This window comes from Camelus bactrianus, chromosome 13, assembly GCF_048773025.1.
Source record: "Camelus bactrianus isolate YW-2024 breed Bactrian camel chromosome 13, ASM4877302v1, whole genome shotgun sequence".
Taxonomy (NCBI): domain Eukaryota; kingdom Metazoa; phylum Chordata; class Mammalia; order Artiodactyla; family Camelidae; genus Camelus; species Camelus bactrianus.
In genome coordinates, this window is record NC_133551.1 from 48,491,258 (window position 1) to 48,517,170 (window position 25,913).

The window sequence follows — 25,913 nt, forward strand, 5'->3', positions numbered from 1 at the left end:
CTGGCTCTGTCTCTGGGAAGCCAGCTGCCTGTTGCAGGCAGGTGCCAGCTCCTGAATCCGGGAGCCTGAAAATCCTCACACCTTCTGTCTCTCTCTGCGCATCTCCTGATCGGTGGCTCTTAGTTTCTGCCATAATTCTGTGATGTTCAGCTCCAGCTGCGTGTTCTGCTTATGGAAACGCTCCAGCTCAGCTTCCATCTGTAGAGAACAAGGGGGAAAGAGTTAAGAATAAGAAAGTAAACCACAGAAGACATACAGATGGCCAACAGGCACGTGAAAAGACGGTCAGTGTCACTAATTATTAGGGAAATGCAAATCAAAACTACAATGAGATGTCACCACATGCTATTAGAAAGGCTATTATCAAAAAGGCAAGAAATAACAAGGGTTGGTGAGGATGTGGAGAAAAGGGAACCCTCACGCATTGTTTGCAGGAATGTAAATTGGTATAGCTGTTATGGAAAACAGTATGGCAGTTCTTCAAAAATTAAAAAAGTGCAGGTTAAAAAAAAGTGTGGATATTTGCACAGCTAATGAAAGAATGTATCCATTAGAAAGGGCTGGCCAGCTATCACAGGCACAGAAATATAGAACTGATTCTTTTTGTCTCCAAGAAGCCTCACCCAGAGGGATTAGAGGGAAGTAAATTAGAAGTGAAGATGAAAAAGGGTAAGCACCCTCTGCATTCCAGGTAGAAAGGGCCCTGTGCCTGCACAGAGGTGAGGGGTGGCAACCAGAGATGGGATGCTCAGTTGGATTTTGTAGGAGGAATAGGGATTAAAAGGCAGGTCTGGAAGGAGAATTTCAGGCAGAGAGAATAGCCATGCACAGAAAGGACCAGAAGCAGGGGCAGCCTGGTGCATCTCTGCAGGCTACAAGTCGTCCAACCAACCTTGGAACTTGGAGGAGTGTATGTGAGGAAGGGGGAGAGGGCCTTCAGAGGTCAGCTGAGCTGGGTCATGCAGAACCCTAGGGCAGAGGTTTGAATGGTAAGAAGTTCAGCCTTTCTCCTGGCCAGAAGTTTAAACTGCTCAGAAGTGTGTCCTCTATCCTGAAAGCTCAGGGAGCCACTGATGGGTTTTACCCAAGGAATGGCATGATCTAATTTGCACCTTAGAAGGCCTGATCCAGAAGTTTTACTGGAGAGAGCAGGGCTGGAGCCGGGCAGACCAGTCAGGAAGCTGCTGCTGTGGCCCAGGTGAGATGCTGATGCCCTAGACCAAGGTGACGGGGGAGCTGCAAGAGAGAAAGGGGCTCCTCCAAGGCCTGTCTGAATGCCTGACGCTGGCTGTGCCTCTTTCTCTACAATCTTCAAGTCAGCAAAGACAGATTAGGTTAGCAAGGGAGTGATGCAAGCAAAACTTCAAACCATGCTGGGAATAAAAATAATCTATTTCGGAGAACAATTTTGAAGTATGTCGAATTTGAGTAGCTGGCTGGGCAGCCAGGAGACTAGCTGGTATATGGCAACAAGCATCCTTTGCCTGGAGTAGGAATTCCATGTACTCTTCCATGTGTTACTCATCACATCCAGAGATTCTCAGTGGGGGCGGGGGAGAGGCATTTGCCTCCCAGGGGACATGTGGCAACATCTAAAGATATTTTTGATTGTCACATCTGGGGGAAGGGGACGGTTGCTACCGGCATCTAGTAGGTAGAAACCAGGGATGCTGCTAAACATCCTCCGATGCACAAAACAGCCTCCTGTAACGGAGAATTATTCACTCCAAAGTGTTAATGGTGCTGAGATGGAGAAACCCTGTACCAGATGAACAAATAAAAGTGTGTGAAGTAAAATGGCAAGGTTCTGGAAACTCCTGCCCTAGGAAGCAAATAGTCACGTCTCATTGAAGAGAAGTCATCAAAGAGAGGCTGAAAAAGTGTTTGTGGGTGGGGGTGGGGGATACCTGAGTCAGGGGAATATTCTGTTTCCATGCACAGGTCTCAGCTCTCCAAAGGAGCCCAGGGCTTACAGCTTCCTTCCTGTAGGGAAAGGAACTTCCCAGGAGATCCTCACTGGGTGGGCCAAATGTGTCTGACCCCCAGAGGGAAGCCCCCAGGTCAGGGGCCCCTGGGGAAGGAATCAGGCTGAGATAGCCACCCTGGCAGCAACTGGCACCTGGGGTGGGGCAGGAAGGGTCTTGTTTGAACCATTCCCAAGGTATGGTCTAGTTCCTGCTGAGATCAAAGACATGGTTGGTCCAGTTATTGAAGGGAAAGTGAATAATCTCTCAGGTGTGTTGCAGTGGCAAATAACTGACCCAGTCAGGAATGCAGTTGACAGATATGTCAAATGGGGAGGGAGAGGTTGGGCAGTGACTGACGGGCCTGCAGCGCATTGACCTTCCAGGCACATGGGGCCTCTGCTCTTCCTCACCTTCTCAGGCTGCCAATCTTGGGCCCCGAAGTCACTCAGGACTGACAGGAGGCCCAGAGGAGGCTGCTCTGTGGTCAGCTGGGGAAATCCTTCCTAAATCCGGAGGCCATGGAAGAGTCACTGTCACAACCGACCGTCTCTGGATGGCACAGCCCTGGCCTGATCCCACCACCTGGTGTCCTCCTGGGCCTCCCGGAGGATAGGCTTTGCTCTTCTCGACCACAGCTCTTGCATAGCCAGCTCCAGGTGGGCCATCGGTACCCTCTGGTATCCTTTACTTTTAGCCTTGCTCAGCACCGTTAGAGAAAAAGGAGGGGGAGCAGAAGACTCTTTTGGACAGGGTGGTCAGGGAAGGCCTCCTTGAGGAGGTGACATATGAGCTGAGATGTGACAGATGCAAAGAAGCCAGTCATGTGACGATATAGCAGCCTTCGAGGCAGAGGAAGCAGCACTGCAAAGGTCCCAAGATGGGAGAAGCCCGGCTTGTCCTTGGAGCAGTCAGAAAGCCTGTAGGCTGGAGCAGGGGAGGGAGCCTGCAGACGTGGCTGAGAGGCAGGTCGAGCTGGGATCATGCACGGCCTCGTGGGCCTCGGTAGAGTTTAGATTTCATTCCAGATGGGATGGGACACCGCTGGGGGTTTGCTGTGGCCTCTGTGTGGGGACCAGGCTGGACGCTGGAGTCAAGTTCAGAAGAGAGATGGTGGAGGCTTGGACTGGAGTGATGGCAGCAGAGGGGAAGGAGGGTTGGATTTGAGATGTCTTCTGGATATTGATCAGCTAGGCATTGGTGATTTGGATATAGGAGTTAAGAGAAGGGAAGACTCGAGAGGACCACTGCCCTTCTACCTTCAGCACCAGGGGATTGTGGTGCCACTGACTGAGGAATGGGAAACTGGAGGAAGGGGAAGTCGGGCGTCAGTTTTAGATCAACCACAGTCCCCACTGTCAGCTGCTCTCTGCCCAGTATGGGGAGGCTGACAGGTAGCATGTCATCAGGAAGTGCAAGGTGTATGGGGAGCACTTGTACCTCCCTGGGCTCTCAGAAGCCCTTGTCCCATGCTTCTAATCTCTCTCCTCTCTGCCTTCATCCTGTTTGCTTTCCAGAACACACACTTACTTTTGCCACTCTCCTGCTCGAGAGCCTTTGATGACTTCCCATTCCTTATCAAGTCCAAACACCACAGCCCTGCATGGGTCCCTCACCAGTATTTTTAGTCTGAGAGAAACTGTTGTATTCAGAAGGGTGTACTTTCTGGTGGACAGGTTGGTGGCTGGGTACACACCGCCCCCTGGTGGCTGAAGGCCCAGCGGCACGGTTTCCCTTTGAGGGCCCGGAGCACGCGCACTCAGCCAGGCTAGGGCGGCAGCCCACGCCAAGGCCCTGTGGGAAGCCAAATCCCAAAGCATCCTGCACCACTGAGGCCCTGGTTGGGCCCTCCCTGTGGCATCCTCTGCAGAAGGGAGGCTGTGCACATCTTGAGGGCGGGGAGGGGCTGCGAGGAGAGCTTTATTTCATTCCCCCAGCCCAGCCAGGAAAGGTCGAGGAGGAAGCCAGGTATCCAGATGGCTTCTCACCTCTTGAATCTGTTCCTTCATCACCTTGATCTCATTCTCTCGAGGTTCTATTTGCTTCTTCAGCTCCTTTATTTTGTAGTCGAGCACAAACTTGAATTTTTCTAGTTCTTGATTTTTCTTTTTTAGATCATAGATTCGCTTCTCCTGTGGGGAAGAGGAGAGAGAAGTAAGGGAGGTATCAGGAGGTCCTGGTACAGAATCCCTTTGGGCCAAGAGCACAAATCCTGTGACCTCCCAACTGAGGAGGCCACAGGCTGCTCTCCTCCTGGGGACACAGAGGCTGGCTCCCCAACCAGGGGGCAACCCTGGCTCCATGGCCTCTGGGCCAGGATGTCACTGGTTCACCCACCCACTCATACAGGGCTGTGGCCAACTGTGTCTTCTAAAGCTCGCCTCCACAGCATCTCTCATTCCATGTGCTCTTCTACGATGTGAGCTTATGCTTCTCCATCAGGAGGTTGGCTCTAACTCCCACCCCTTGCATCTGGTTGGACTCATGGTTTGTTTGTAACCCAAAAAGTGCAACTCAAGAGATGCTGCATGGCTTCCCAGGCTAGCTTGGAAAAGGCCAAGCAGCTTCCACCTGGCTTTCCCAGAATGTGTGCTGTGGGGGAGGCCAGCCACTATGGAAGGAGTCCTACTACACTGAGACCTCCAGGCTGGAGAGCATGCTTGGTGCTCTGGCCAACAGCACCAGCTGAGCCCAGCCTCCCAGTCATCCCAGCCAAGGGGCTGGACTCGGGGATGAGGCGGCCACCTGGGATGCTGGTATTCCGGACTGCAGCTGCTGGAGTCACACAACTGAGGTCCCACTAGGACCCAGATATCAGGGACCAAGACAAGCCATCCCATTGTACCCTGTCCAAATTCTAGACCCTCCAAATCTGCAAGCATAATAAAAGAGTTGTTGTTTTCCACCACTAAGTTCTGGGGTAATTTGCTGCCAGGCAACAGTCATTGGAACATAGGTCTAGGCATTCTCAAACATTTACGGAATGGAGATATTTTGCCAAGGTCAGAGACTCCAAATAGAAATATGAAACAGTCCCCACCTTTAGGAAGAAACACACTAACTGGGAAAGCACATGTGTCAACGAATGCAAACGTGCACCATGACGGGGTGGCGGAAGAGGGAGGCACAAAAGGCGTGGATGTATTGAGGGTGCTAAGAATCTGTTCGCAGGTCAGTGGGAAATGAGGCTGCAGGGGAAGCGGGGAGGGAGGCAAGAGTCTGGCATGTTGGGTTAAAGAGTTGAGAATTTATCCAGGAGGCCAGGAGTTGGGAAGCTACTGCCCTGGGGTCAAATCTGACCTGCTGCTCATTTGCATGAAGTTTTCCTGGAACAGAGCCAAGCCTGTTCATTTATGTCCTGTCCATAGCTGATTTTATGCCACAGCAGCAGAACTGAGCAGCTGTGTCAGGGACTGCACTGCCTGCAAAGCCTGAAATATTTGCTATCTAGTCCTTTATGGGGAAAAAAAGTCTGCTGACCCTTGCCGCAGGGAGATGCAAAAGAATTTTAAGTGGGAGAGTGACATAATCATGGGATGTGGTGGCAGGGGGCCCAGATGGGAACTGGAAGGGAGGACATTAGACTGTCAGGAGGCTGGTGCAATTTTCTAGGTCAGGAGGGCTTCACCTTTTCTTGTCAAAACTCTTCTTTGAGAATCTGAAGAGAGTTTTGGCCCCTCCCTAAAAAATGCTCAGATACAAACACAAACGCTCACTTGTAGACATTACGGGCAGGCCGGTCTCACGTCATCCTTATCAGAGCCTCTGGGGGCCCCGTTTCACAGGTGAGAAAACAAGGCTTGGATTTGTTGCCCGAGGTCCTGGGGTGGGTGAACGGAAGAGCCTGCCCAGGAACCTAGTGCACTAGGCTGAAACCGGGTTTCTCAACCACCTGGGAGTTAATGTCTGACCGCGGTGGTACTGGCAGAGGGGGTGGAGAGGGGGGCTCGGAGCCTGGATTTGCTCAGGAGGGTGATAGGAGATTTCTGGATACTGAGGTGGTGTGCCTCTCAAAATGTGATGTCTCTCTTCTTAGTGTTTTCAGAGAGAGGCATCCCGGAAAGTGATACCACTTTCTGGGGGGTACCCAGCAGTGATAGGGCCAACCACAGGGGAGCTCCTCTCCAACCAGGGGGCCCACGTGGGCGATGGGGCTGGGAAGCTCCCCCCAGGCCATGGGATGGTCGCCTTGGGTGCCTGGCACAGTGGTGAGCAGGGTCCTGGTAGTCAGCACTTGGGTCTTATCTCAAGTCTGCTGCCCATCAACTGTATGACTCTGGGCAAGATGCTTCACCCTCGGAACTGTTTCCGGAGCTCTATAACTGGGCTGCTCATGGTCCTTGGGGTCGTAGGGAAAACTGAATGTGATGTGTTTACAGCAATGAGCCCAGTGCCCTGCACGCAGGAGGCATTTCCCTGACCGCTCACCCCCCTTCATGTTAAGTAAATATGCCCTGGGAAGACAGGGACACTGTCTTCTTGAGCTCTGTCCTCTGTGCCTGGGTCCACCTATCTGGAGCTGAGGGAGGACAGAGGACGAGCCTTCACCTTGTCTTGAATTGTCTCATCTCTTTCCTGGATCTCCCGCTTCAGGCCCAGGATGTCCTTCTCCAGGGACTTAATGACCCCCTGCAGTTTCACCTGCTCTCCCTTCAGGATCTCAATGTCGTTGGTTCGCTCTTCAATCTCCTTCTGCAGGCTGCTGAACTAAAGGGACACATAGCAACAACAGAGACCACGAAAGTCTTCCAGCTCCTCTCCATTCCCCATGACTGTCTGTAGATTTTAAGAGCTCCCCGTCAGAATCTGGGACAGTCAGGAATATCCCAGGCCAAATGGACAGTGCGGTATTCTGTCCCATGAGGTTCAGTCCCACCCCTTTCAGTGAGGACGGACTGTCTGCCTTCAGAGACTCCAGAGACCAGCTCCCCCAGTGGATCCAGAGTTTTCCGTGACCACGCTGACCTTGAACGGTTGGGATCCAGGCCCTGTCAAGGTCAGAGAGACTGAGTCCTAACTGACGAGCCATCTTAGTCATGTCCCAGAAGGGAAGGTGTGATTGCCCCCGGCCTGACTAGGAGTGTGATTTCTAATAGGAAGGGATGTGAGCTTGCATTGAACTTGGCTTCTCTAAGGCTAAACGTTTTGGGGAAACTGGCAATTCTATAAGGGTCTGGGAATGGAACCTCCTTACCCAACCATCGGTGACTACAAACATCTTCCCTGCCTTGTAAACTAAGCCTCCTCTACCCCCAATCTTTCTCCCACTCACAGAATCTGAACAGGAGCACCCCTGACTTCTTGCCCTGAGAGCCGGAGGACACCCCCAGGAGATGACTTGATCTATCTCACCTCCAAAGCTCTGAAAATCCTGACGAAACCCTATCTGCCAATAAATGAAAGCTCAGGGTGTCCACCGGGGTCACAGTGAACCCCCTGCCCCTGTAAACAGGGAAGTGGAGGGAGAACCCCAATGGTACCCAGTCAGAGGATGTGGTAAGGATCTGTCTGCCTGTCCAGGCAGGGGGAGCCCTCACACTGGCCAGTGGTTCTGTCCAAGGCCACTTGCTGGGTGGGAGGACATTCAGGTGGAACCCTCTGCCAGGCCACCCGGGTCAGAGCCAGACAGCTCCGTGTCTGTCCACCCACCCCATGCTCTCTCTGCAGCGCAGCTCAGCCCGCCCCCAGGCCTCTCAGGGCACGGCCCACTACCTTCTTCCTCATGATCCCCGTTTCTCCTTTGAGCCGCAGGTTTGATTCCTTTTCATCCCGAAGCTTCTTCTCATACTTGGTTTTGATATCTTGGATTTCTCGGTCCTCATCTTCTTCAATCTGCTTCTTGGTCTCTTCAAACTCGCGCAGCTGCTGCCTGACATCTTCCTGTGCCTGGCTCAGAGAGAGGGGGAGAGTGTGGCCAGGGCAGAGGGGACATGCCGCACCTCTGTGCTAAGAGGGCCTGGGACGAGGTGAGCACGCGAGGCCCTTCATGGGACCGGGAGACGAGTGCTATTACAGAGATGGGAGCCAATGCCGTGGGCCCCTGGACCTCCCACTTCCCTCCTGTCCTTCTGTCTGTCCCTCTTTCCCTACCGGGGTAGGCCTTGGGCTCTACCACTCCAGGCACTGTGTCACCAACTCCCCCACACCCTGTTCCTCCTCCATCTTCTTCACACTGAAGCCTCTAAACTCATGACAGTTGTAACTTTATACTGATTTGTGAAATTGCTCGGTTGTCTCTCCATCAGATGTACATTCCTCAAGGGTAAAAACCTGGTCTCTAACTCCCACCACTAAGTGCCCAGTGTACAACGCACGCTGGCGCACAGCAGGTCCTGTCTGAGTGAGTAACTGTCGGAATGAATGAGTGAATCTTTAATTCTGCCCTCCAGCTCCTTAATCCATCAGTTCTTCCCTTTTCACCTCCCAGACAGTTCTCGAATCCACCCACTTCTCTTTAAGCCACTGACTGCCCAGGCCACCGTCCTCTCTTGCCTGGACTGTTGGCTCAGCCTCCTAACCGGCCTCCTGCCTCTGGTCAGGTCTCCCTCTGGTCTGACCTCATTCTCTAGCCGACGGGAGCTTTCGGAACCACACACTTGGTGATGCCAGCCCCAGCTTAGAAGCCTTCTCCGGCTCACGCTCGGTCTCAGGACGGAGTCCAGACTGTTGGACCAGGGCCACAGGCTCTGTGGGAGGAAGCTTGGGACCATCTCTCTGGCCTCGACCATCACTCCCACCCCAGGCTCTTGCAAGTGTGAACTGACATCAGTTCCCCCAACATGCGTGCTCCTCAGCCGCTGGGCCATCCGTCTGCTTCCCGCCCTCTGCCCGCGGCTCTCTCCCCTTCTTCCTTCCTCTCGGGGATGAAGCCAGCACACCCCAGCACTCTACGTTACATTGTGAATGCCTGCTTGTCGTGGGGCTCCTTGACGGCACGACCACCCCCGTGCCCAGCACAGTGAACACCTGGCACAGTGTGGTACAGCCCAGATGGTGGGACAGCGGACTCTGCCTGGTGGAGTCTGGGAAGTGACTGGCGCCTGACTCCTCTTTGCTTACTGCCATCCACTGGTGGATGCTTAGATTATGTCAGAGTCAATGGATTTCTTCTCAAACAGAGCCTGGTGTTCTCCCAGGCTGCACGGACTGTCCCTGGACTGAGTGTTTTGCGGGGTTGAGAAAGACAATGTGGTTTTAAAACTGGGCTCAAAGGCCTCCTGAGAAAGGCTTCTCTTTGCCCATCATGTCACCAGACCTTTGCTGGACAGAAGCCTGGCAAGGTCGGCTCCGTCTGCAGCCTAGAGTGGCCCGCAAGCCCTGCCCTTGGTCTGGTAGGTGTTGCTAAGAAGGAAAAGCAGCCCACTCAGGCTAGTGCGATGGCACTCAGCGGGGAGCTCCCTAGGAAAGTTCTGAACTGAAATCCTCAGACTCAAAAGAAGGAAAGCATTGTCATCACAATGGGAGGTCCTGGGAGGAAGGTCATGTGTGCAAGTGGCCAGGTGAAGAGGAATCATCCTGAGCACGGCTCAGGGGTTGTGCAGAAAACTCCCAGAGGCTCCGCATCACTGGATATCGGGGAGCTGGACCGGGGCAGCAGGAAATGGGGCTGGGGGGTGGGCGGGGCAGACAAGGAACATTCCTCACACCGTGGAACTGGAGCCACGCAGGGCTCAAGTGAGGGTGGCATTCTCTTAGCTCCCGCTCTGCTGTGTCAGCGCTCAGCCTCTGCCAAGTCTGCGAGGCCCCACCCTCTACTTCTTACTGTGTACACCCCCCACTGCCTGGTCGAATCCCAGTCCCCCGAGACTTTGGGGGGCCGACTCACAGTCCTCCCTGCCATCATCAGGGGTGGTTACAGAGGATCCTAGAACGTCTCCTGGTGTTTTGACCTTCATATTCCTGCATCCGCTCTCAGGCCCATCCCCTGGAATGGTGCTACCTCTGATGTCTTAAAATACAGGCCCTGCTCTGTGAGCACAGGTGATTTCTCTGCTGGATCCCAGGTATGCCACCCGGCCCTCAACCTCACCACCTCCCCTGGCCCTGTCTTGATTCCTCCACTGGCCCTTGGTTCCTTACTGACCCTCTCTGGCCTGGACCCAATGTGTGGTCACTGTTGACCTTTACTTTGTGCACCAATTAGTGAAGCCCCAGCTCTGAGTCAGGGCTGCTCCATGCCTTCCTCATTCACATGTCTACTTGCTGAGCCCTGCTGTGGAAAAGTGCACAGCCTGGTGGATTAATGCTGCCAGAATTCGCGTCTTAAACCTCAGTGGGGCCTTCAGCTACATTCCTGCCCACCCTGAGCTTGGACGGTCCCTTTCTCATTCCTTTCCAAAATTGCTCCATGCCTTCGTGACTCTCCTGCCCCCTCGCTCTCAGCACACCATCTGCCAGAACTTCATGCCCCAAAGGGGGCCATCTGGCCTCCCTCAATTTCCTCTCCATCTTGGGAAACTGTCTATTATGGCAACCCAGACTACTTGAACATTCTATGACTTCGCTCTGCTTGGATGCTCTCAACTTCCTGCACTTCCCCGTCTCCTGGTTAATTCCCACTGACATGCCTCCTGGAGCTCATTAGCTCTTGCAAGCCTTTCCTGACCTCCCAGGCCAGGGGAGGTGCCCTGTGTCCGCATTCCCCTGCTGTCCAGTATACGCCTTGATGACTATCGGTCTGTGTGACCACCTCTCTCACCCGACTGGGAACCAGGCCCCATGTTTTACTTCATGCTTGACCACTCAGCACTCAGGCTGGTAAACCAGTAAGATATGATCTGTGTTTGTTGAGTCAGTGAAGGAATGATTTCATCTTGTAAGACATAAGAAGTTACGCAGGGGTTTCAGGCAACAGCCCTCCCCATCGTTCAGGGCTCGTGGTCCTCTCCAGGTTCTATAGGCTTCTTCTAGAAAGCCCCCTCCTTAAGGCTTAAAGGTTCAGCTAGGAGAGAACAGTAGGTATTCCTATCTAAGGAATTCCAGTCTCAAAAGCGGAGTCAGCTCAGCGAGTCCCTGGCCCACAGGGAAACAAATATGGAAAAGGTACAAAACGAGGCCGAACGAAATACACAGGGCAAGGACGGTGGGGAAGGAAGAGGAGCTCCAGTGAGGCTTCCACAGCGATTTGGGCGGTTCCCAGGCCAGGTCCGTGGGATGGCGCCGTGAGAGGGAGGCCTAGCGTGGCCCACCGTGAGTACCTCTTCCAGAAGGGTGGTTTTCTCCTGCAGCTTGGCCTCGTAAAACTCAGTCAGCTCCTCCAGGGCCTGGCTCTTGGTCTCATCGTTATCCCGAAGCTGTTTCTCGTACTCCTCCTGCATCCTCTGGGACTTGAGCTGCAATTCCTGGTACTTCTCATATTCCAGAAGCAACTTTTGATTGTTGCAACATTCTGGAGGGAAGTGGGGAAGGTTATTTCAGGAGGGACAGTAGCACCAAGCTCAAGGACACTCAGGAGCCTTGGGTGTGTTTCTGCCCCCTGCCACCATCGACTAGAGCATCTGCCTCCACAGCCAAGGTTCAAATGCATGCCTGGCTTCCTCCCCTGCCCCCTGCACCATCATCTAGTCGGGTGGCCAGTTTTCCCTCCCTTCTCTGTCTAGGTGGAAAGGTTTCCAGGAAAGTGCAGAGGGGTGTCTGGCGGTTCGAGGCCAAGAAGAATGTCCAAAACAGGCACTAGTACTCCCATTTTATAGAAGAGCAAACTGAGGCTCAGTGAGGTTAGGTGACCCCCTAGAGTGCCCAGCAAGTCCTGGTGAGTCTGGGACCCAGACAGTCTATCAGGCTCCAAACCTGCACTTTCCCGTATCACCTACTGGCTTGCAGGAGGGATTTAACACATTTTTAAAGACTGAGTAAATACACAGGAGTGAAAGCCACAGTGAGTTCCCAGGGACAAATGTAGCCTGTTTGTAGACTGGGGCTTCTGCTGGGTCTGGAGGACTCTCAGGCTTTTGCCCCCAGCCAACCGCCCTCTGCCCAGTGGCCTCCGCGCGTGGCCTCACCCAGGTCCTGCAGTTCCCGGCTCTGCTTGTCCAGGAGGTCTTCTATGCGCTCATGATGGAGTATATCCTGCTTTTCTTTTTCTGTTCTTAAAACCTAAGGCACAGAGTCAAACGTTTTCATTTCTATACATCTGCTGAACGCACCGTATGAGAAGCACCAGCTACGCAAGTGATAGCTTCCTTCACTCACAACTGATTCCCAAGCCGTTACTTTGGCCCAAGCACTGTTCCATGAGCAACATCTGAGCCATCACTTTTATCAGCATCATATTCTGCTCTGAGAGTTCTGTGCTTTCTCTGCTTACATCCTTCCACTAAATGGGTCTTGTCAACAGATGAGTTCAGTTTTGGACATGCAGCAAGTGAATTTTTGAGGTGGAAAAGGTGAGATTCATTTGAATCCTTCATTGTCAGCACACTGTTCTCAACTAAATCCTTGGCTATGTTCATGTGTCAGTTTCTAAAGAAGTGTTTTCTTTTATGGAACAAGAAAGCTCCTTGGCAGGGAGGGGAGGTACCTAACTTTGTGCTTAGCTTACGACGGCATCAAATCAACATTTGCTGACCAAAGGAATGAAATAATAACATTGGCAGCCATGGTGCTTGTTTTTTAGCCAAACTTTCTGACCCATGGAGGTAACATAAAAGAACGAATATCCCTTGAGCAAATACTTGGGGATTTTGGATGAAGAGCCAGGCAGATTTGGACAGAATGGAGAAATCGTTCTGGGAGAGTCCTGGGCCAACTCTAGCAACAGGAAGACCCTCTAGACTAATTTTATTTAACCTACTGACAACCCGAGATCAATATTCTCCTGGCTCTTCTCTTTCCATACTTTGTTTTTCTTGTTACTTTTCATTTTGCTTTTAAGGTAGTTTCTCTTGATCAGAAAGGTAATATATTCTCATTGTGGAGAATTTGGAAATTATAGAAAAGCATAAAAAACAAAATTCAGACTATCCACAATACCAACTTCCAGAGATAATCACACTGTTAGTTATTTTCTTCAACATTGTTCTATGTGTATTTATTTTACTAAATTAATAGCATCACTATAGAGAGTCTTACATTCTGCTTCCCCCCCCCCCACTTAGCACTTTGTTGCAAGCACTTCTGATGGCATCAATTATGCTTTAAAGTCTCACATTATCACAGATCTTACTGCTCAAGCGTAGGTCAGTTCTGTCTTGAGTGAATAGGAAATTTCTTGTTATTTGTGGTTGTTGGTTCAACCGACCTGGTTTTTTGTTTTCAAGGACTCCATTTCCTGGATGAACTTGTCTGTTAGCTCCTTAATCTTCTCAGAATAGTTCATATCCTTCAGTCGAAGTTGATACTCATTCTCCATTTTTAATTCTTCCACACGACTCTTCAGCTCCAACATAACTTGGGCCTTTGGGGGAAGGACACAGAAGCAGGAACGTTCACAGTGCCAGAAAAGGGGACTACTGTTGCTTTTAGTGTTTTATTATTGACAGGAATGGGTTTCAGGAATGCTTCATAAATATGTCTTTAAACGAAGGTTCCATATACCAGCAGTTAATCAGTTTTACAGATATAACTGAAATATTCAGTTGGCCACTCTACCTTTGTAAATGTTTATCAATTGTCTCCCACGTGCCTAGCATGTGCTCCCACGTGCTGGAAACTGTTGGTCATACAAGTGAATTACACGTGGTTCTTGCCCTAAAGAGTAGGAGAGGAAAGCTAGCTCACAGGCTAAAAGCAGAGCCTGGTACAAGTCAAGGTGATCACTTGGTAGAATGACAGGCGGGGCAGTGAGGAGGACAGCATGGTGGTGCGGGCGGAGAACAGGCGCCACCCCTGGGCACAGGGGAAGCCGGGCTGGAGAGGGGCTTGACTGTCAGTCGCAGGACGCTGGACACAGTCTGGCAAGGAATTTCCCGTGTCCCTCTTTACTAGATCTGATTCTTACCTTCTCCTCCATGTCTGTTTTGGTAACAAGCACCTCTTCGGCAAAGCCCACCTCCCTCTCTCGCTTGACTCCTCGGCCATCCTTATCAAAGACTTTCCAGGTGAACAGGCAGCCGTCCTCGGCGACAGTCAGCAGGAACTGGTCATCGAAGGTGAGCAACATCTGAGGAGGAAGAGCATGGAGGGGAGGCTTTCTTAGGCCCTGGAGACCAGGACTGAGCCTTAGGAAATAATCAGAGATGCTCAGAGAAATCTACAGACTAGGATATTTATCAGAGTTCATAGGATAATTTAGATGCCCAGTTGTAAGGAAGAGTTAAATGAGTTATGGTCCATCGTATGGTACATATGGTATGATATTTGTATAGCTACTAAAAATATCATGTTTTTGAAGAATAATTATATGGAAAAATGCTTACAATAGCATTAAACTTTTAAAAAAGCAACCCGCAAAAAAGTGTACATACAGTATAATCTTAATTTATTTAAAACATGTACCAAAAAGTGGAAGAAAATGCATCAATCTATTAATGATGATGCTATTATGAGGATTTTTATTCCTAAAATAAACATGCATTGCTTTCATAATCAGAAAAATTAACATCTTATCTACAGAACTTAGCGGTGCTGAAGCAAAGAGGAAAGAATATGTTATAGTAATTTACTTTGGACCCAAGACCAGGCTCAGTGCAGGAATGTTCCAGTTTATAATGAAAAATCCTGTCTTAATAAGGACGGTGTCTGCAGGCAAGCATTTGGGACAAAAACCCCAGGTTGGTATTCTTCACTTGGGGATAAGAGAGGGGAGGGCAGAGAGACACGTTTTCCCAGTGCCTGGTCTTCAGGATCCCACGTAGACATAGACACTGCTTTTTCACAAGGCGGAATGGAAGAACAGTTTACAAATGTGTGCTCATGTTATCACCCTGGAGAGGGGCAGGGGCTCAGCTCCTGGGCCAGGAGTCCTTTTGGTCCAGGGCAACTCTGTGGAGGACAAGGAGCACTGTGAGCCATTCCACTCAGAGGCTGGGAGAGGAGCACACTGGCTTGGACAGGACAGCTGGGTGGGGCGTCGACAACATCTCTCAAATGGTCCATTTTTATGCAAAATAATTTGTGAACGACCTTGTACATAAACCTTTAGGTGCCTCTCTGATGACTTCCTAGGACAAATTCCTGGGAGTAGTTGAAGCAAAGAACATCAATAGCCAATAAATGTTTATTGACTGTTGGGCTGGATGACTTAATAAGGGGAGAGCCAAGATGCTGGGATGTTGAAAGGATGAAGCAGGTGTGTTGGGGGCAGGCCCAGATGGACCTACCAAGAGCTGGATCTGGGACTGGGCCCCTGAGGACAGGGTCCCCTCTCACCTTGGTGACAGGACCAGCATGGGCCTGGTACTCGCTGAATTCTTTCTGCAAAGGCAGAGGATACTTCATGGCACGAATGGTTCCCACCGAGGTGCCCACAAACATCATGCGTCCGGAATGCGAGATGACAATGGCTGTGTAGGTGACATCAAATGCTGACGTCTCTCGAAGGACCTGGAGGACAGCCAGCTCTGTTCAGGGTCGGGGGCTGAGCTGTGTCCCCATGTCCTCATCTCATTCTCTTCCTCTCTTCTGACAGCACTGCTAGGGCAAGTTCTGGATTTAAAATGTGTTTTTTTTCCCCCATCACTTTCAGCATGTGGCACAGTGTCCAGCACATAAAGGGCACAAACTGCACACTTCTTGGCTGCCTGACCAATGAGTCCACGGTTCTAGGAGTTAGGAATAACACTAATGAAAGGAAACCTTCACACAGCACCCACTGTGTGCCAAGCAGCGCTCTATGGAGTTTACATGTTGTAACTCATTCCATCCTCACAAAAGCCCTTTGAGGTAGCTACTGTTATCCCTATTCTAAAGATGATGAAACAGAGTCACAGAGATGCTAGGTAAGTTGCCTCAACTCACCCACCAACTAAGTGGCAGTCAGGCTCCTGAGACTTAACGTTACTGACTGCTATGCTATGGCTGGGCATCTTAAACTGAGAATGGGATGTGGATCGTTAATCCATTCAGCAAATATTTATTAATGTCCATTATATAAACAAAACCATATTATCAGGGAATTCATACATTCCTACACCCTTTAGTTTACTCATCCACCCATCCATCCACCTAGCCACCAGATATTTACCAAATGTTTGCTGTGGGCCATGCACTGCGCTAGCTGGTAGGGATACCAAGAGCTGTGAACCACGGCCCCGCCCCAAAGGAGCTTTGTTCCAGCACAGCACTGTGGAAGCCACCACAGAATTGGGACCAAGCTCCTTGGGGGCACACTGGAGAGACACCCTGCTCTAAGCTGGGCTCGTGGAGGACACAGCCACATTTGCAGGAAGTGTCCCTGCTGAGTTCTTCTCTCCTCCCTCAACTATTTGGAGCCAGCGTGGTAATTCTAAAATTTCAGAGTTTGGGGATTTTAGACAAATATGGTGGCAACCTTAGGTGATCGTGACAAGTAGAGTTCTGTTTTTACCCCCATAGAAGTACGTGTAGATCAAGGATTAGAGCACAGTTCAGAGATGCTGCTGACCTCCATCCCTAGAGGGTGGGGGGAGAAGTTACAGATGGCAAGCAAAGTAGAAATGGAAAAGGGCCCCCCAGTTTAACACAGTCAGGTGGGCACTGGGCAGGAAATTCCAGAAATCACAATAACTGAGCTGACTGTATAGGAATGAGGAGCCAGGTGTTATCCCATGAAGAAGGGACCCAGTTCTCACAGGCCCCCTTTCCATCCCTTTCTGCTGTAAACGCAGGAGGCTGCCTTCTGTAGATCAGGCCAGCAGCCCAGAGGAGGGGCAGGAGCAGAGGCAGACTCACTGAAGAATCCGCAATCTCCTTGAGTGTCTGGTCTGATCCAACAGCAAAGATGATTTTGCCATCAGGGGAGATGGTAACACAGTTGTAGCTGCAGGACTTGAGAACACATTCTGTCTCTCGCTTTCCTGTGGACAGATTCCATTCATACACAGCACCATCTGTGCCACAAGAAATCAGTCTGCTGTCATCAGAATTCCACGCAACAGAACGAATCTACAGGGGATGAAGACGTACTCAGTTAGGAGTGTAAACATTCGCGTGCGCGCACGCACGCACACACACACACCCTTCTCATGGAAAGGAGGATAACCCCTTATGTATTCCACTAGACTCAGGCAGAATGTCCTTTCCTGGTGTGTGCCCTTTGGTAAACACAGATTGTAGCTTCATGGGAATATTAAAATTCTATTTTCCCAGATGCTTGCATAATACTGAAGACAAAACATTCCCATTTTGCTTTATGGATGTAAAGACTAAATCATAATGCTTTTCCTATTTATTTATTTATTTAATTAATTAATTTATTTATTAATTTATTATTGCAGTACAGTCAATTACAATGTGTCAATCTCTGGTGTATAGCACAATGTCCCAGTCATGCATATACATACATATAAGGACTGAATCATAATGGCTCCTATAATGCTATGATCAATCATTGCTATGTTTCACAAAAACTTTTTATTTTGAAATAATTATATATTCACAGGAAGTTGCAAAAATATCACAGAGAGAGGGGACTTCAGAATGGCAGGGTAAGGACCTGAGCTGACCTATCCCCCACAAAATAAGTTAATTGTTAAAAATTATAAAAACATTTATTTAAAGTCTCTGGAAATTGTCCTAAGGGCACACAGCAAATGTAGAAACATTCGTTCAAGAAAATCTACTCAATCTCTGTAGGAAGAGTCTGTGGCATATGAGCCATGACCTGCTCCTTTACCCTCCTTGGCTTCGAAAGCTTTGTTCCTGTGCACACTGGGCAGGTGTGGCCAAAAGACGGGGCACCCTCTGTCCTCAGCTCTCAGTCTTTGGCCACAGTTTCACCCTGGGAAACCTGCTGGCGTTTCTTATCCTTACCCAGAAGCTCTATTCCAGGCAGGCATGGCCAAGAGGACCTCAGCTTCCTTCCCCCAGCCAGTCCCCACTCGTCAGTGGAAGCTCTACTCCAGTTCAAAAGCCTGAGAATACTGGTGCCCCAACTGTCCCTTCCCACACCACGAGGGAAGAGCTGAAAAGACGAGGGATTCCACCTCCTTTCCACCTGCAAGTGCCACTCACAGAGTAGGGATGTCACTCCTGGGAAAGAAGGTCCCTACCCCCAGCCCTTGTGCAGTGGAGCAGGGGCTCTTCCCAGGGTAAAGTCCGTCATAACCCAATGAGCGCCACAGCTTGGCTTGAAGAGACTGACTTCCTTGAAGGAGAGCATGGAGCATTCCCTGCTGTGGGCGTCATCTAAACCACTGGAGATCTAGTTGGAGGGCAATTAAGGGAAGGCTGGTAACTCCCTGATATAAGCAAAATGGCAGAGCAACAGAATTTTAATTTTAACAGAGAGAACAAGGGAAAGAGATAGTCAAGGGAGCCCTTCTGGGATCCGAGACAACTCTGGGGGTCGGGAAGGCTTTACGGACGTGCTAGGCTGCACCCACTCAAGAGCAAGCAGAGCAGGATACAGGGAAACCTTGAAAGCACCCCTTAAGAGGCACAAAGACCCATTAACACAGCGCGGAAGCCTCCCTGGCACAAGGGGTTTAAACACAACATCTGACCAAACACTAACTGAATAATAAGCTCCTGACCTAGGGGCATTTCCCAGGAAGCCAGGCTTGCAAATAAAGTCACGCTGTGCCTGGCAGCCTGCAGGGCTGTGTGCATGGCTAAGGCCGCACCCTCTCAGGTACAATCAGACAGGAAGCCTCCAAACTATTAGTCTCTGGCTAAACATGGAGCAAAAACACAAACTCCGTGAACTGTGACAGCAGCGTCTAAGCCAAACAAAAATCCAACAGTAAAGGGTGAAAATCCAGCTGGCTACGGGGCCTTAAGCACAATCAGTGACTAATAAAGTGGCTTAAGTCAACCCAGGGGCAAGCTCTAGGCAACCAGGCTAAAAGGTCAAAAAAGAACTGCATCTGAGCAGAGACATCCCATGCCGTACGCGGCAGGGGAGAAAAGACTTCTCAGAGTTAGTGCAGCCAAGTCACTAAACAAAATGAACAAATGAAAAACAACATTCTAGCCTTTCCCCTTTTCCATATTTGTAACTCTCCAGGAGTGAGAGGCTGGCCCCATGATCTCCAATATATTTGGGTATTTTCTCAGTCTCCTTATAAGCAATGCCCTGACCCACTGGCCACCTCTCTGGGTGTCCCCATGACCCCCAGTCCTGCCAGCCATGTCCTGAGCCACCTCTCAGCCCCATCTCCACCTCTTAAATCACATTTTCTAACTGTTTGTTACTGTTATGTAAAGGTACACTTAAAAAATATAGTCACCTTCTTTCCTATCATATTCCTAGATTCGCTAGTTTTAATGATTTACCTGCAAATTCTTTGAATTTTCCACATACCCAATTATGTTGTCTGTGATGATAGCTTTATTTCTTCCTTTGAACCTTTGTGCCTTTTATTTTGCTATGGTCTGAAGGTTTATGTCTCTTGCTAATGCTCCCCCAAATTCATATGTTGAAGTCCTGCCCCCCAAAGATGGTGGTATTAGGAGGTGTGGCCTTTGGGAGGTGATTAGGTCATGAGTGCTCCCCTCATGAATGGGGTCAGTGCCCTTAGGAAAGAGGCCCCAGAGAGCTAGCTCGCCCCTTCTGCCAGGTGGATACAAGGAGTCTGCAACCAGAGGTGGGCCCTCCCAGATCCTGCCGGCACCTTGATCTTGGCTCCTCACCCTCCAAACGGTGACAAAAAGTCTTGTAAAGTGGTGAAACAAATCGCTGCTGCCCTGGGCTGGTGAGGTAGGGCCCCCTCGGGGGGTGTGCACCGTCCTAGGAAGAGCATCCCGTCCACCTGGCGTGCTTTTACCTGCATCTCACAGTCGCATTGCAGGCGCTGCGGAAGCTCAGCACCTCTCAATGCTGCCTGCTTAACAGCACTTTCACTCACGGCCTGCTAATCACTGAAGTCAATGGCAGGTTTTAGTCTTCAGGAACCCCTCGCTGACATTTAATACCACGGGCTACTTTATCCTTTTGGAAACTAATTCCCTGGCTTCTCTGATACAGTTCTTTGATTCCAGGTTCTCTTTGTACCTTCATTTGCAATCTTTCTCTTCTTCACCAGTCCCTTAAATGTTGGTCATCTGTCTCCTGCCCAAGATCTCAGATTCCACATGAGCCCTTGGTGATCCCATGCCTCTGACTCGCACGGTCACCTAATCCCCTGTGCCGTAATTTCCAGCCTTGCCTTCTCCCTGACATCCACACCCGTATCTCACTGCGGGACACATCAAACGCAACACGTCCAGAATGGAACTTAATATCTCTTTTCTCTGTCCCTACTCCTAAAGCCATGGTTTAGTTCCTCCGTTTTCTTTCACTCTCACTTCCTAGCTGGCCTCCTTCACTCCAACTTATCCTCTGCTCTAATCTCTCCTTAGCACTGTTTGGAGAATTATCTTTCTGATCACCTTACTTCCTTTCTTAAATCCTTCCAATTGTTTCTTATCACCTACAGACTAATGTCCAGTTCCTTGGTGTGGCACACACACTCTATGATGCAGCAAACTTCTCCAGCTCCCCCTCCTCTCCCTCCTCAGATGTGCTCAGTGCTCCAGCCCCGTAACCACAAATCACCATCCTCTTCCGTAGTCCCATTCCATCATCTGTAACATGTCCTCCGGCCTAGAATGCCTTTCTTTCCCCATTGCTTTTTCTCACCAAATTCATCTGCTGACGTCTTACCCTTTCAGTCTTTGGCCTCTCCCTTTTCTTCCTGCTCCATATCCACCCTATCTTCAGGAATGACATGTTTTACTTCCTAAATGTCTTTTGAATCCATCCACTTCTTCAAATACTATCATCTGTCGTGTGGACATTGACAATCATCTCCTTACCATTTCCACCCTTGTCCCTTTCAATACAATCTTTATTCTGCAGCCAAAGTAACCTCTTAAAATGCAAATCTGGTCATATCATTTCCTGTCCTGAAAGTCTTCAGTGATTTCAAAGATCCAGAAGGATAAAGTATAAAATTCTTAAAGGCCTACAGAGTTCCATAAACAAGATTCCATGAACTTGGGCCCCTGCTAACCTCACCGATCTCAGCTCACACCAAGTTTCATTCCTGATAGCTATGTTTCAGCCCCACAGACAGTTCTTCCTGTACCCCCAGCAATCTCTCATCTGAGGGTCTTTGGATCCTTATCTGCAATGATGTTCCCCACCAGCACTGTCTGGTTAATTCCTACCCACTCCTTAGGACCAAGCCTTTGTGAACACCTCCGCCTCCTTCATCATGCCAACTCCTCATTGCTGTGTCTCATAACAATCCACATTTTTCTTTCATTGAATTTACTGCAGTTAGCACTTAAATGTATCTGTGCATTTGTTTTCGTTTTCTTTTACCCCAAGTAGACAGTGATCTCCAAGAGGAAAGGAATCACTTCTCTGTTGTTCAGTTGTATCCTGCTGGCTAGCATGATGCTTGGCTCTGTGTCCTTGTTTCCCTGGACACTGTTCATTCACTCACCTTCCCTGTGTGTCCTTTCAGGTTTGAGATGTTCTCCAGGCTTGTAGTGGTAAAAATGTGAATCACATTTCCATTGACAGCAGCAAATAGGTGACCTCCATTGCTAAAGCAACACTACAAGGAAATACAGAAAGAGAGGAAGGATGGAAGAAAGAAAGGCGCAGTCTCCTGGGAGGTGACAGTCAGGAGCTCCTTATCCTAAAGAGTTCAGGCTGAAACCGTCGTAGAATTGGGAATCAGGGGAAGGTGCAAATAGGACTGAGAACTGGCTGACACCTTCACTTTCTCTATTCCTGGAGCTCATAACTGGCCGAGATGCTCACACTACCATGTGCACTAATCATGAAGCTGCTCGGGTCATAGAGCAGAACGCTCATTTTGTCTGCAAGAAGGAGCTTCAGAGTGGGGAAGCAATGCCTGAAATCACTCTCTTGTTTCTGCAAGTCATCTCGGGGAGATCTGAGAGGCTGCTGCTGTCTCTCACCACTGCTCACTCTGCCTGGCTCCTCCCAATCGCCAACCCCGCCTTCCCAGCTGTGCCTGATTCTGTGATAACTTTTCAATGCTTTTTTAATTCTTTCTTTTTTTTCATTTTTTTGGGAGGGGCAAGGTAATTAGGTTTACTTAATTTTTAGTGGAGGTAATGGGGATTGAACCCAGGACCTCAAGCAGGCTAAGCACATGCTCTACCACTGAGCTAAACCCTCCCCTGGACTCAATGCTTTTTATTACTCCACAGACACAGAGAGGACTAATAGCAGATGGGATCTCACAAGGTTTGGTTCAATGAAATATTTTGGTGGGGAGGACAGGAAGAGGATAGAAACAATATACTCAATAAGTTTGGTGGGAGAATTGGATTTTCTTTAAGCCATTCAAAGTCTCTAAGACAGGCTTTGGTCCCACCTCCCCAGTTGTGTTAGTTCTTGGTATTTCAACCCCGGCTTTCCAAGAAACTGGACCTTTGTCTCCAGCTGTTCTTACCTCTTTGCACCCGCGGACAGAGTACTCTTTGAATGAACGTATGTCATCAATGAGGAGATTCATAAGGCGTAGCTTGTCAGCGAAGCCCACCACAATGAAGTGTCCGGATGGGTGAAGGCTGATTGTGTACGCTTCCTCTTGGTATTCCTTAAACAGTTCCAGAGTGCTGTGCAAAGATAAATTACTGAGTCTAAGTCAAGCCCACTAAGACCCTCAAGCCCTCCACTGTACCTGGGACATAGTTTTATCAGAGCATTCGAGATACTTCATCTCTTGCGATTGTTGGTGTGTCTTTTTCTAGAGTTTGGTTACTTGAGAATAGTGTTCAGCAATGAGTGTGCCAAGTAGGGGGACTGATCAAGGGGTTGTTTAGGGATGCTGCAGGCACAGTTCCATTTAGATTCCCAAATCAGAAGCACTGCACATTTTTTTCCCCCCAGCAGCCCCAGCAGCTATACACAAGAGCAAAGAAGTTATATTGTGGGGCCAGTCTAGGCTGGAGAGTCTCGGGGAGCTAAGGCAAGAGGATAAAATCACTAGGGCATTGAGGGTGGTTAGGGCAGTGATAAAGATTAAAAGGAGGAATATGAAAAAGAATATATGTGTGTACATATAACTGAATCACTATGCTGTACACCAGAAACTACACAACACTGTAAATCAACTATACTTGAAAAAAATTAAAAAAAAAATTTAAACTAGAAGAAAGGAATCGATGGTTTAGAGAGCTCCATGGGGCAAAAAGCAGATCTAGTGGGAGTGAGGGAATAGGAAAGCTAGAAGGACATAGAGGTTACATGAGAAGGTAACATATTAGGTTGTTCACGTCCCTAGTGTCCAGTATAGTGTCTGGCATGTAGTAAGCATTTAATCAAGTGCAAAGTGATTTTCTAGCTCATGCAAGAGGGAAAAGATAAAAAGATAATTTGCCTGACTTTATTAAAAAATTTTTTTTCCAACTGAAAGCTTCTAGGTAATTAAATTTTAAAACTCTTTAATTAAAATAATTCACACGGAAAAAAATTTAACACCCAAAGTCCTGCATACTGCAGTAGCAAAGACTTTTATTTCTTACTTTGATTCGTAATTCCAGATGCGAACGGATCGATCCACAGAGCAGGTGGCAATGAGGGGTTTGCGGATGCAAGAAGCTAGACCAGTGATGGATGCTGAGTGTAATGGGTGCATCAAATACTCAAAGTGCACAGGCTCCCCCTGGAGAAATCATAAAGAATGAGATCAGGCAGAGTAAGCAAGGGGCTGGCTATGCACTCCAGCCCTCATTACTACTTATGGACGTTAATTAGCCTGGGTGCACATAAACCGGGCTGAGGGCAAATCACTTTCACATTACGTATATCTCCCTATGCCATTATTATTTTAAAACATCACTTAAATGGCAATAAAATATTTTATTCTATGAATATATCAGAATTTAATTTAGCCATTTCTCTATTGTGGGAACCTTTAAGTGGTCTCCAATTTTTGTTACTTAGGCTAAATATTCTTCCATGTAAGTCTGTGTTCCTCTCTGATTACTTCCTTAGATACTGTAGTGCAAGTGCCTGATATTAAGCTTTTGAGCCTCAGGGCATCTGTTTCGAAGGCCATCCACCTTAAATAAACACATTGCCATCTGTACGACACAGCTACCAGCAAAACCACCAGCTAAGGAACTAAGCCGCCCCTACCCTTGAGTAACCCTTTTTCAGAAAGCCCTGGGTAACTCCAATAACTGACCACTTGAGTGACCCCAGTTTTCCCTTCTTGTCCTCTTATGCTTAAATTAGCCAATAAAGAGTAAACTCGTGAAACCCTAGGCACTCCAAGCATACTAAGGGAGAGCCCTTTATCCATGACCTCACTGTGTGAACCTTGGGCATGCTGTGTACCCTCCAGGACCTGTGAGTAAGAAATCTTGTTCCTCAGAGTCCCCTGATGGTTTTTGCTGAAGTGCATCCTGCAATCATAAGAACTACCAGGGCCTGTCCAGCCACAGCAGTGGCCCTGTTGTGGGAGTAATACAGGCATTCCTGGCTGATGGCATCACTAGCAGTTGGTTGGGTCCCACACAACAGATACATTTCTAGAAGAGGAATATGCGAGCAACGATGTGAATGATTCTGAGGATCCTGATGAGCACTCTCAAATTTACTCTACACCAGCAGCAATGACAGGTGGGTGAATGACTTCAAGTTAAAATGTGTCCTGTTGCACTGCTGTGTAGAGTCCAGCTATCTGTCATCAGAGGCACCTGAATGAGGAGCGATGATGGGGAATTTAATGAGTGTACATATTTTGTGCACGAGCCAAGACAAAGGCTGAGATGGGAATTCCCTCAAATTCTGACCCTTCCCCATTTATGAACGGCCTGCATCCACTCCGTCCTTCTCTACTGTGTCAGAAAGGGGTGCTGTGCTGGGGGTGGGTAGGCAGAGATTATTACACTCTTCTCCATATGTTACCCCTTCTTTCTCCAATGTCTTCAACCTCCCTGTCTCCGCTAGCTCATTCCTATTAGCTTTTTCTTACCCTGAAGGATGAGTAAGAACTAATGTGGATATATTCAATACCTTGTAATAACCTACAATGAAAAAGAACATGTACATATAGATATATATATGTAGACTGCATCACTATGCTGTACACCAGAAATTAACACAACATTGTAAATCAACTTTACTTCAATTAAAAAAAAAAAAGAACAAATATGGGGGAGAGGGGAGGGAAGAGGATAAGAGTGCCCCAGGCAGAGGGAAGAGTGTGTGTCGAAGCCTTCTGGCAGAGGGCACAGATGGATTCACTGTGCTCACAAAGGCCAGTGCTATCAGGTGGAGTGATGGGACGGGGCTGGAAGGGCAGCCCGGGCCAGAACATGTCCAGCCCTGAGCACCTAGTTCAGTTCTTCTCCGAGCACTGGAGTCACAAGAGTCCACATATTCGTATGAAATGTTCAGAAAAGGCAAGTCTAAAGAGACGCAAGGCATTAGTAGTTGGTTATAACTGGGAAGGGGGCAGATGGGATGGTGAGAACAAAATAGCTAAAGGGCAAACTTTCTTTTTTGAGGTGATGAAAATGTTCTAAAACTAACCTGGTAATGGCTGCACAGCTCTATGAATATACTAACGCCACTGAGCTGTACACTTTAAATAGGTGAATTGTGTAGTATATCAATTATAACTCAATACAGCTGTTATTTTTTTTTAAAAACTACCATTACTAAGAAAGATGTATTCAAATCTCCTATGATTGTAGGTGGTTTATTTTCCTTGTTTTTTCAAAACTTTTTTTTTGTACAATTTATTTTATTTACTTATTTTGGGGGAAGGTAGTAAGGTTTATTTATTTATTTATTTTTAGAGGAGGTACTGGGGATTGAACCCAGGACCTCATGCATGCTGAGCATGAGCTCTACCACTGAGCTATACCTTCCCCCCTTAATTTTCCTTGCTTTTA

General features: G+C 48.8%; 1 protein-coding gene across 4 annotated transcripts in view; it reads right to left on the reverse strand.

Annotated features, from left to right (window-relative positions):
* CFAP57 (cilia and flagella associated protein 57) overlaps nt 1-25,913 on the reverse strand; it is a 59,055-nt gene that overhangs the window by 20,251 nt on the left and 12,891 nt on the right. For all 4 annotated transcript variants that reach the window (XR_012511325.1, XM_074376665.1, XM_074376666.1 and 1 more), the window contains exons 7-19: nt 23,532-23,671; nt 22,457-22,622; nt 21,473-21,586; nt 16,773-16,985; nt 15,273-15,446; nt 13,903-14,064; nt 13,204-13,359; nt 11,966-12,059; nt 11,162-11,352; nt 7,677-7,850; nt 6,513-6,671; nt 3,953-4,096; nt 82-198 (exon numbers count right to left, since the gene is read on the reverse strand). Coding sequence is in view for 3 of the 4 variants with exons in the window: in XM_074376665.1 (XP_074232766.1) it covers nt 82-198; nt 3,953-4,096; nt 6,513-6,671; nt 7,677-7,850; nt 11,162-11,352; nt 11,966-12,059; nt 13,204-13,359; nt 13,903-14,064; nt 15,273-15,446; nt 16,773-16,985; nt 21,473-21,586; nt 22,457-22,622; nt 23,532-23,671 (2,004 nt within the window). In the remaining variant the exon portion in view is untranslated. The remainder of the gene's footprint in view (nt 1-81; nt 199-3,952; nt 4,097-6,512; nt 6,672-7,676; nt 7,851-11,161; nt 11,353-11,965; nt 12,060-13,203; nt 13,360-13,902; nt 14,065-15,272; nt 15,447-16,772; nt 16,986-21,472; nt 21,587-22,456; nt 22,623-23,531; nt 23,672-25,913) is intronic.